At 36.7% G+C, this 11,597-nt stretch overlaps 2 protein-coding genes across 4 annotated transcripts; one reads left to right on the top strand and one right to left on the bottom strand.

Annotated features, from left to right (window-relative positions):
• The first annotated feature begins 6,925 nt into the window (after positions 1 to 6,925).
• Positions 6,926 to 7,413, top strand: LOC106645227 (mitochondrial pyruvate carrier 2). Its single transcript, XM_014361029.2, has 3 exons — positions 6,926 to 7,022; positions 7,081 to 7,222; positions 7,298 to 7,413. Exons 1-3 carry the CDS (start codon positions 6,926 to 6,928, stop codon positions 7,410 to 7,412), a joined length of 354 nt encoding a protein of 117 aa, XP_014216515.2. The 3' UTR covers position 7,413.
• On the bottom strand, positions 7,385 to 11,181 carry LOC106645226 (peptidylprolyl isomerase domain and WD repeat-containing protein 1). 3 transcript variants are annotated; one of them, XM_089592166.1, is made up of 8 exons: positions 11,162 to 11,181; positions 9,765 to 9,887; positions 9,580 to 9,682; positions 9,291 to 9,487; positions 9,020 to 9,213; positions 8,590 to 8,927; positions 7,761 to 8,520; positions 7,385 to 7,682 (listed from the first exon to the last, which is right to left on the bottom strand). In XM_089592166.1, exons 2-8 carry the CDS (start codon positions 9,859 to 9,861, stop codon positions 7,539 to 7,541), a joined length of 1,833 nt encoding a protein of 610 aa, XP_089448292.1. In that variant the 5' UTR covers positions 9,862 to 9,887; positions 11,162 to 11,181; the 3' UTR covers positions 7,385 to 7,538. The 3 variants fall into 3 exon arrangements, with proteins under 3 accessions (XP_089448292.1, XP_089448293.1, XP_014216514.2); XM_089592167.1 differs by lacking the exon at positions 11,162 to 11,181 and having other exon boundaries at positions 9,291 to 9,490; positions 9,765 to 9,925; XM_014361028.2 differs by lacking the exon at positions 11,162 to 11,181 and having other exon boundaries at positions 9,765 to 9,925.
• Positions 11,182 to 11,597: the final 416 nt, after the last annotated feature.

Genomic DNA, 11,597 nt, shown 5'->3' with positions numbered 1-11,597 from the left:
TAGATACAGAATTTTTTTGCCACCAATATTAAACAATGTGTGATTGCACTTTTTACTCTGGTATAAGCCTATAAGATGCTTCTGTGTACCTACTGGATGGAATTTTTTGTCATCTATTTTCTAACGGGGTGACTCAACTGTTTTCATAGGCTATATGATGGTGCAGGACCAAAAATCGACTTCTATGTAAATGAAATTTAAAAAAAAAAAAAAAGTTCTTGAGGAAACTTTACACCTATCGTGCGTTTATTTGCTTCATTTTCAGCTTCCAGAGTGCGAGAGTAAAATTTGTTTTGTGGCGATTCATCACATCGTTTTATGTATGTGGCGAAAAAAAGTAAAAAAATTGCCAAGTAACGTGATGGAATATGCAAAAGATTCAGACAAGGGAACCTGAAGAACTATGAATATCTTTCGAGTTTAGCAATACATCGAATTAAAGGTCTAATTTAAGAGCTCCAGTGTGCACTGTAAGGTGCCCTAGAAAAAATTAAAAGTATATAAATTAGTCTTATGTCTAGGTTAAAAAAAAGTTGAAGAAAAGTAAAGAAAGGAACCGTATGTATATTAAATTTGTGAGCTTTTTTGTTCAGCGCTACAGATAAAATTTGCTCGACAAGGTCTTTTAACTAAATAAAAAATTATACTTTCTACGAAAATGGTAATGTATCATACTTATATAGTATCAACTTGTATTTAATAAGAGATGAATAAATATAGTCCGTCTCCCAAGTCGCACGTTTTCAGCTATCAGCGAGTGTAAAAAAAAATATATTTATAAATATGAACAGTTGTACCACTAAATCGCGCTAGTTGTAGTGTTGACAAGAGTATATCTGAATAAAAACATTTTGTAATAATTAAAAAGATTTTTTCATCCAAATAAACGAGTAAATAAACATATGAATACGAATTTACGTTTTTTTTTGTTCTACAAAAAGTATAATAAGATACTTATAAAATATACATTCCATATAGATGCCCAGTGATCCTCTTAATGAATTATATGATATCGACCTCCTTTCGCTATCTAAGCCAACAACTTGTACCGATAATCCCAACATAAAAACAATAGTAATAAAAATAACAATAATCGTACATTTTTATTCGCTTTCTTGTACTCAAAAACAGATAAACTAATGCAACTTTAAATAATGGGGTATACAATCAAGGAGATAAAAACGGCTAAAGTACATCATTCGTAAATCAATATTTATCTAAAAATAATCGTTAAATATACCCTGCATGTATAAATATCTGATGTTAATAATTTCGAATGTGGTGATTTTCTGTACAAATCCAATTTGCATGGAAATTTATCCAAGATGATAAAGGTTGGAAAATAAAAGAAATCATGAAAAAAAAAAAAAAAAACAACGCGTACATCATTCACCCATACTCGATTATTTTTCGATTACTTTAAAATACTTGAAAGAAAAAAAAAACATTTTTCCCCATATTCGAAGTGCACATTTTGACCCGAAAAATGTTTCTTTTCTATCTATTTTCTGAAAATCATTGGAGTAAAAATTTAAAAAGCATTAAAAAAAAAAAAAAAAAATCGATGCAACCGCGACCGGAGACGGATAGAATTTTCAATCACGCATGTACATCGGCGAGCGTGCAGCCGGAAAGGATGGGTGGGGTGAATTCTCAGAGCCCGGAATGCCAGTCCGGGCAGCGATTTCCTCATGGGACGAGGTGGTAACAGAGCATCCATATGCACTCCTCGTATATATATATGATAGCGCGCGGATGCGCGGACACGTCAGCCATCATATACCACCGGAGCAACTGGTCGATCGATCTCCGTGGGGTTGCGCGGCGCTCGCTTAATTTCCTCGTTCCGCCCCTCCTGCCCCGCTCCAATCTGTTGTTTTTGTTTCGCGAGGGTGCACGTACATCCAGATATACCGCGTATCTACCAAAAGTTGGGGGAAGCTGCGACGGTGATAAAGACGACGGCGAGACGTGGGGGAATGTGTGTTAGCAACTGCAGAAACGGGACAGAGATTACTACAGTATACGCGTCGAGCAAACTTGTATTTACGTCATTGTTATCGCGCCGATGTTAACACCATTATTATACCCTGATTTTTTTCTTTACTTTTGGGAAATAAAATTAAATTTCACGGACGCTCTTTACTGTAACGTTCAAATCCTTGACGGTGAAATTAAAAATACAGTGTATAATAATATAATTCGTGGTAAAAAAAGGTAAATTCGGGGTGTTCGCGGTAGTGAGAGGGAGGGGATGATTGGATTGGAGAGCGGATTCAATTAAACTTTGAACGTTCCGAGTTTTTGCGCGTTTGCAGTGTTGCTTTTTTGTTTCGGTATTAAACTTTGTTGCAAAAAGTATGTAGGATAAAGGGGGAGTAGCTCCACTGAAACTAAACAGCACAAAGAGCTTCTCGTTACCTTTTCGCTTTGATCTTTTGTCTGGCTGCACAGTTGGCTCCGTCGAGAGTATCAATGCACAAAGACGAATAAACAACGACTGCAGTTGCCATTATTTCGAATCTTACAGCGGGAAACAAGAAAAATAACATCTCTGGCGATAAGAAAAAAAGAAAAGAAAAAATTGGGAAATGCCATGGTAGGGTCGTTTTAATATATTCTCGGGCAAACTTGGGAAAAGGGATGTCTTTTGCTAGGTAATTTTTTATTTTTTATTTTTCCCAGTATTCCCTGTACAAACGTACCTTTTGTTTTTCCCTCGGTTCGACCGATCGAGGTCGGTGGAGTCAGTGACCGGTTATACTCGAAAAGCCGAGCGTCGAGTGTCCACGACGAAGAGAAAAAAAAAAAAAAGGGGGTGAGCTCACGAAAGAGAATCGAGAAGCAGTGAAGCCTCGATTTCCCGTCCCTCGGTTGATTGGCGGAAAGTCCGGAAAGAACTGTGCAAGGTCCGCCGAAAAACTTCAACAGCGCCTTTGTAAAAACCAAACCGAGAGTTTTTCTCTTCTTTTTCCTTTGTTTCGACATCAAATTAAAGAGTCGCCGTATCGAAATGGCACAACAGGTGTACCTATGTGTTGTTGATAAAATACAACCTTTTTCGGTGGAAACGAAGGTATAGGTATAGGTTGGACACGACACGAGAGCTGCAATTAGACTCAGCGTCGTGCACGTGCGCGCGAAACATGTTATTAAAAACGAGTAGGTACACACGAGCTGACAAAAATAGACCGACGACACCGCGGGGGAGTCGTTGAGAGTTCGTTGATTCGAGTACTATACTACTTAGAAAAAAAAAAAAAAAAAAAATATGGTATCATTTGTAGTATTTCCAGCCCTAATGGGGTATACGGGTGCAGGGTAAAAGGCAGTGGGTGTGAAACGCAGTACCTCGAAATTTCAAAGGAGGCCATCATCGGTGTTTGTCGTAAAAAGGATATAAAAAAAAAAGGGGGGTACGGCGGAGCAGCACTTGACCTGACGAGCCGATACGTATACTATTCGATTCTTTCAGTACCCGCGGCTACTTCCGGAGACAAAGAGCGCGAGGCCGCTGCTCCGAGGCGAACAATGGCCCCGGTAACCTGCCGTGCACTCTTGTGTGCGATTGCATAAGAAATCGAGAAAATTCAAGTACTACATGCTTTTTCTCTTTTTCTATTTTGCGCGTTGGACAGCGGCGCGAGAAAAAGTTGTTTTATTATTCATACACGTATACTACGTACTCGAGCAGCAAGAAGACGAGTAAAGATGAGTTAATATTTTTTTTTTTTTTTTTGTTTCGCCAACTTTGACTGAGAAGGAAATTAATATAAAAACAGACTGCAGTGCGCTCACATACTTTGCTTAAAAGCATACGCTGTGTTGTTTCATCTTTTTTTTTGTTCCCTACATAAATTAATTGAGCGAACTCTACGGCGTGCAGTGTTTGCTTTTGTATACTTGAAACCCTCGCGATACTTTGCAGGAAGAAAATTAATTTTTCTATGGCGAGCAAAAGCAAAAAGGGGGAAAAATGTTTTAGGAAAAGAAATAGAAAAAGGAAAGTTCGAAGACGGAGAGTCGGAGAAAAGAGGGCCGAAAATTACACGGGTAAAACCGGTGGCGCGCGACGGTAAAGTGGGCTAAGCAAAAAAGAAAAGGAAACAAATAAAAAAATGGAATAGTAAGAGGGGCGCGACAAACGGAGGTAAAAAAGAAAAATACGCACAAAAGCCGAGACACAAACCAAGCAAGAGATAAAACTCACTGCGTTGTTTACGTTTAGGTACGGGGATGAAAAAAGAAAAAAAAAAAAAAAAAAAAAGATACACAGACTTTGGGAGGAAAAACGTTGAAGGGGTCCTTTCTTGTCCACTTGACACTGTAAACACGCCTGCGAGTCTACCTGCAATCAATAGTCGGGCGCGCCAGGTCTTGTTATCTCCTCCTCGTCCCGGAGACATCATATATAAACCATCTCCGACCATGTCATGGGCAAAATCCCGCGGGCGTGGTAGTGGGGTGTCTTTGAGACTGTAGCCACTTTAAAACGGATACTTTGAGTAATCTCCCTTCCGCAGAGCGAGGTCATCTTTAAACGTCCGCGATGTAATAAGGCGCGTCTCGTGTTTCGTATTTTCGCGCAAACTTGCAACAACAAAAGCAAACAGTAGCCCGAAGTACACCCGTGATACACAACAGTTACGAGTTTTTTAAGCGAAGCATAATACACTCCTATTTGTACATTCATAAAGATTAATTTTTTTTTTCACTTTTTCGCGCACTTGGGTATTTTTTATGGTCCGAAAACTAAAAGGGGAAAAGCGTTTTAAATTATTTCAAATCATCGTAAAATCGATCTGCTATCAATTACTGTTTCACCAGTTCTACGTGATCGAGCCGTTTATGTTTTTTGAAATTGTTGCCACGACAAGGCTATACTTGTTTCTGTCACTTGCAAGCGTATTTTATCGTGTTCAATATCATACCATTTCATTTTTCTAGAGCTAATTAAGTATTTGTTGAAACCTTTATTTTTATTGTATATAAAGTTATGGTTTCAATTACTGTGGAGCGTATTATAAAAGTACAAAAACTTGAACAACGCACTTGGATAAAGGTCATCCCTATACAGTTAAAAAAAAAAAAAAAAAAAAAAACTCAAATTTCCACGTTTAATCACATTCTCAACGATCCGTACACGAAATCTCTCGCGCTAACGCGTACCCAAGAGTTTTTAACGGCGACATGGAGAGGATTTCCATGTACGTATATATATATTCATGGACTGCAACCCGTGCACCAAGAGCCTTTTAACTTTTCACAAAGAGAAATCGAGGAGATTCAGGATAAGTATGTATATATACGTGCGGGTTGAAATGAAAAAATATCACCCACACCTTTTCATTAGGAGAAACTGTTACGTGTACGTTAATATATTACGTATACCTAAAGGAGCAAAGGACAAATTCGCCTATGATACGTTGGTGCATTTTCTACTCCAAAAATTTTTAATAACAGAAGCAACGGAGGGTACAATGATACGTATATTTATAAAGTATGGCAGTGATAACAAAGAAACGGCTGCGGCTGTTGAGCGACCTACGAATCAATCATAGAAAAAATACGTTCCGACAAAAATATTTTTCAATTGCCAGAATGAAAAAAAATAAAAAAACCATGTTTCCCGTACGCTTGTGATTATAATTTTTGCTTGAATTTTGGAAATCTAACACTTCCTCTCGCTATCTTTATTACTGAATGCGCGCATTTGAATAAAAGAACTATAATAAAAAAAAAAGTACAGGTTGAATAGCTAAGTTTTTATCGCTCCCTCAATACTCCTCATTATCTTCCTCTTCCTCTCCCGATCTCATTCGCGCGGGCATTTATTATAGAGCGTATTGTTACACGCTATTGTATTATTCAAAAAAGTATTACCTGTACTGCCCCAATTGTACTATTCATCGATGAAGGGTCGCGGCGAGAGAGGACGACTTACACGTTGTCCTTGGATATAATGATGTGTATTCCACGAATTTTTTACTTATACATTCAAGACGAGATCCTACAGATTTAACGCGATTTACGTACCCCCGTTCGTGCGTATTTTAAGTAAACGTTATTAATCGTTACACTGTGCACGTCTTAGTTTCCGCATCGCAACAGCATCCACCTAATTGTAAGTATACACGCAGCTGGAAATTAATGAAGGCCCTTTGGGAAATGGACCACCGGACGTACCCTCCTCAAGTGTAAAACTTACTCTAATTCTTTGACCGAGAACAAACACGTGGAAGCACAAGCTTTTGCATTTTTCAAACGATTGCACGGGAAAAAAAAAAAAAAAAAAAAAACTCGACATCAGAAACGCCCGACGGGGGAGTTCTTTTTCTCTCGATTGTGAATTTTAAAACGCACGCTTAGACAATACGTGCAGGTTTTTACAATTTTTTTTCTTTTTTTCTTCTCTATTTGTAACAAAATTTACTTGAGCCAAAATAATGCACTACAATTTGAAAGAAAGAAATAACTAAGACGAAAAGAATAGTCGTCACTAAGTATTAAAACATTCAATGTCAAAGTATACTTTAAAATAAGCTTTAATATGTATAAAATGTACTACACGTATCTATGAGAAAAAAAAATTTCTTACAAAGTGCTAGAAAATCCATAAAATAATTGTGCCATCGTGCCATCGTGGGACCATTATTTAGTATATTTTTAACCGAACAAACATTAGATTTTTTTCATAAAAACTATAAGGTTATCATTGAGTGTGAACATTGATTCGACGAGATGCTTGTGTTATTTTCATTGACGCAAAAAATGCGTAAATTAATTTTTGTTGAAAAAAAAAAAAAAAAAAAAAAAAAGTTGAATCGCGCTTTTTGGTATCGAGATAGGTACGCGTACATTTGCGTAGACATTGGCGTTCTGAAGTGAGGACTTTTCTGTTGAAAACAATAACACCGCCAAAGTAATGGCGTCGAAAAATCCATCTGCTTACGCAAAATTGATGCACAAGATCGCAGCTCTGTTGCCGGAAAAGAGTCGAGCTGTATTTTTACATCCGGCAGGTAAGAACGACAACACATCGGCGAGTATCACGATAATGTAAGGCATTGCGTCCAACAGGACCAACGACAATCTTTTTTTGGGCACCGACTTTCAAGTGGGGCCTGGTTATGGCCGGCATCGGCGACATCAATCGACCAGTCGAAAACATTTCTCTGAGCCAAACTTTCAGCCTCATGTTAACTGGGATTATTTGGTCCAGGTAAATATATTTTTTTTCTTTTTTTCAATTTATATGCAACAACTTAATTTCGATTTCCCTTTGTATCGCGTACAGGTATTCCCTAGTAATTATACCGAAAAATTATAATTTACTCAGTGTCAATGCTTTCGTAGCGATGACAAATTCATACAATTTCATGAGAGGACTTCGACATCAAGTAGCGAAATGACGTAACAACAAGGATCAAGGTGTACGGATGAGCAAATAATACTGTGGAATTTTGTTAAATTTTTTTTATCAGTTGCAATAGAAATAAAATTTAATAGCCTATGTACAGTATTTCGATTGCAGTCGATTATCTCAGAGTAACGCTAATGATCCTTATATCGTCGTATGGTTTGTCAGTCTTGGGATTTGTTTTTACTTGGCTAATATTTTGCACCACTTCCATTCCTTTGACAACTCTACCAAAAACGGTGTGTTTATTGTCGAGCCAGGGCTAAAAATTAATTTTAAAAAACGATTGAATTTGCAACAGTGGGACTTTTTTTTAAAGATTTTAAATGCTGCAACTTACCGTTGGAGTGAGAGTGATGAAAAACTGACTGCCATTTGTGTTTGATCCCGCGTTTGCCATACTCAAGGTGTAAGGTCTGTCGTGCTTTAAATTTTTTCTAAACTCATCTTCAAACTCTCCACCCCATATGCTCTCACCACCAGTGCCAGTACCAGTTGGATCACCAGTTTGTATCATGAAGCCTTTGATAACTCTATGGAAAATATGGCTGTTGTAGTAGCCACTTTTCGAGTGTACACAAAAGTTTTCCACCGTTCTTGGTACATCTTTTCCAAAGAGGTTTACGTGAATATCTCCCAGCGTTGTATGAAGGATGGCCGTGTCGAAAATCTTTTGCATATTGGACGTTTCTGTGGAAGAAATAATATCTTCTTTGGAAGGTTTTTCATTGAAAACGTCGCGATCGCATTCGGGACCCTTAGTGTCGTCCGGTTCTCGTCTTGTAAACATATAAAAGCGGTTCTTTTTGTGTGCTGTGCAGAAAAGAATGGGATCTGGCTTGGTTAAATCCATAGTAGGATTATCCGATGCTTCCATTTCTACAGTTACAGCAGTTTTTTTCGCTTTTCCTTGAAAGAGCGCCAGCTGTATAGGTCTGATATTTTCCGGTTTTGCAAAGATTTTCAAGCAGCGATTGGTGTAGGTGTTTACTAGTTTTACTCCCAACATTGTACTGTACATTATCATGTATCCAGACTCATCAAACACAACGTTGCCAAGATTTGTTTCAGTTTTGTCCAACTCTCTTTCAACGGCCATTCTGGTTGAAAAAGTACCTTTTCAGTTCGTTTCTCATTTTACAAATTAGAATATTTTTAATACTACCTACCTTCTACCAAATTCCATATTTGGGAGTTGTTGCGTGGCTTGTTGCAACTCAGAAAATCTTTGTAAAGCCTCATCGTATACCCTAGACATTTTTCCAGTAAGAAAATTAAAAACCCTAACTTTTCGGTCACCACTTGTTGATGCAAACTTTTTTCCATCATTAGATATAGCAAGGCCACAAGGATATGTTTTGTTTTTTGCAAACTCATACAAATCAGTGTCAAATTTTGAGGAAAATTCAACATTTTTTGGAAAACAATAGTCTGTTTTTGGACCAGTCCAATATTCTAACATTCCAGCTTTGTCTACAGATATGCAAATATCGTAAACAGGATTGTACTGAAAAAATACATTATATCACATACATTTTAATCAATAAGAATATATGATATTTAATGTATAGTAAAATGCCATTCAAAAATATTACTCACTTTCAACAAAACGACGGGTTTTGAGTGAAGTTTATCAAAAATGCGTAGTGGAGTTTCTGCTCCTTGACCATCATAAACATATATTTTATTTGAATCTTGATCAGTAACTGCAATCGCAGCTATGGCATCACCACGAGAATAAATCCACTCTGCACACTGAGGTGTATAACTAAGATTCATCATGTTTATCATGTCTAATGAAAAATTCATGTGTAAGTGAAAAATTTTGAAAATCTATAGGGTGATAAATTAATGTTTTTATCAGACTTACCAAAGTTCACAATGTCAAATATTTTCATACATTTATCTAAACTAACTGTACAGCAATGAACTCCATTGCTACTAGCTGCTAGAGCTCGAATTGACTGTAGGTGAGCTCGAAAATGCTTAACAAATTCAATTAACTCATCTTGTTTCTTCCAAAATTTGACGTGGCCATCACAGCTGGCAGTAACAATAAAGTTAGATCTGGAAATGAAATGTTCAATATACAATCGGTATTGCAAAAAATAAGCAAGAGTAAAAAAAGTGCAAGAACATGCTTGTGTCTGCAGACTTACTTTGTGACAACAATGTGGGTAATGACATCTCTGTGCATGTATGATTTTTCATAGCATTCGTAAGAAGGTAAATTATGGAGATATACTTGTTCATACTGTAAAACTGTTACGAAAAAAAAAAACAAAAAACAATAAGTGTTTTTTTCAAATGTTCTTAAACAAAATAATAACCTAAATATACAAACCTTTTTGTTTCTTTTGTGGAGCTGAGTCAGAAGGCAGAGGTCCAATCCATTCTTCGTTATCACTTCCATTATCTTCAGCTTTTCTTTTCTCACTCATAATTCAAGTTTGTAACTGTGTTTACACTGTTTAATATTTTTTTAAGTGTTTATATATTGAATTCGAGTATATCAAAATCAAAGCACACAAGACACACAAGCGTGACGTCGATACAGATACACTCTACCATATCTACTTACACGTCTTTATTTAATACATACTTTTGAATTATATATTTCAGCTAAAGCGAAAATAACGACGTGATTTGTATATTCGACGAAGTGGAAATTATCAATTGAACAAGAAAAATTGGGTAAAAACACACTTATCACTTTGATATTTTTAAATCCGTTTTTTGATAAAATAAAAAATAGGTATGTAGAAGGCGCATTTTAGACTGCATCATTGTTAGTAAATGACAGCAATTTATGGCCATTGAAATATATTTATCACTACTATCATTTTATAAATAAAAGTTCGTGCAAGAACTTAAATCAGTCAGCGACTGCAACAGTAAAATCAACATATTTTTGTATTTTTCGGCTAAAGTAAAGACAAATGTTTTAAATTATTTTCCTCCACTGTTGAGTAAAAAATTCGCAGAAATAGAAGAAAAAAAAAACATTATTGTAAAACTTGAGAATATTTTTATGGAACGTTTTCCGGGGCCGTACCATATAACTTTTTTTTGCTTCACAGGCCTATGTTATAACATGGGCCAATGTACAGAAAAATAGTTATATGGTACAAACCCCGTGTGTTGGAAAAGGAAAAAAAATAACATCTCTTGCCAGCAAGTATTAAACCTAACATAAAAAAATTTATTAAGCATTCACTTTTTCATTGTAAGTACGTTTTATTAGAATTAATTTCACAATATAATGAAATTCATCATATCAAATAAGACGAATACCAACCCTAATTAATCAATTTATACGTTGTAACTCGTGTACTTCAGTTAATAATAACTGAACACACACAGACAAAATTTTAGTGTGGCTTAAAAAAAAAAAAATCAACTTATCCTTCAAAGATTATTTATAAATATTATCCGCTATGCAACATTGCAAACAATTTTAACTGAGCAAGCTAAAAAAAAAAAAAATGCACATTGTACTATTAATATGAATCGTTTTACTGAAAGTTTATAAATTTTTTACGCGAAAACTGAGCATCATACGAAACCATCATGACTTTAAACTTTTTCCTTCGAGCCAAGAAATGTGAAAAAACTTGTTCTGCTAGTGAAACTTGTAAAAATATATAGTTACAGTTGATAATTTAACAACCAAACATTTGCCGATCGCACGGCAAAAACAATCCTAAATTTACCAAGCAAAGTATAGGGTAGGTATAATACCTTACAGCAGCACATCGCATCTGGAGTTTGAATCAAGGGCGCGCAAATTTGCACTTGGCACCACTGCTGAGCGCCGAGAGTCAAAACAAAAACAATCTCTGGCGCGTGTGTATTTCCTCGAAAAGGAAAAAACACCCAATCGAAAAACTATTCCATTAAACGTATGCCAAGAAATTCGGGGCGAGTCATTGTATTATAATTAACGAGACACCAGTCGCGTTATCACGAGCATCGGTGCCGCGTTGCGTATCGAGCGCGAGCCTCGGCTGACTTGCCGAGTCAGTCCACGAGTAAAACACTTGATGGGAAACTCACCTCGTCCTTTCGTGTCCCCTCCAGCTGCGTGACCGACGACCAACACTTTGAATTTCGCGACTCTGCTGCAGCTGTTCCACCTCACCTCTCGACACCCGCGACAACGAACTCGCGGGTCCAG

This window comes from Copidosoma floridanum, unplaced genomic scaffold, assembly GCF_036245765.1.
Source record: "Copidosoma floridanum isolate Cflo_tuat_1 unplaced genomic scaffold, Cflo_Japanese_pri ptg000014l, whole genome shotgun sequence".
NCBI classification, from domain to species: domain Eukaryota; kingdom Metazoa; phylum Arthropoda; class Insecta; order Hymenoptera; family Encyrtidae; genus Copidosoma; species Copidosoma floridanum.
Note: the sequence above shows the minus strand (reverse complement) of the source record. Positions and strands in the feature narration are given on the sequence as shown.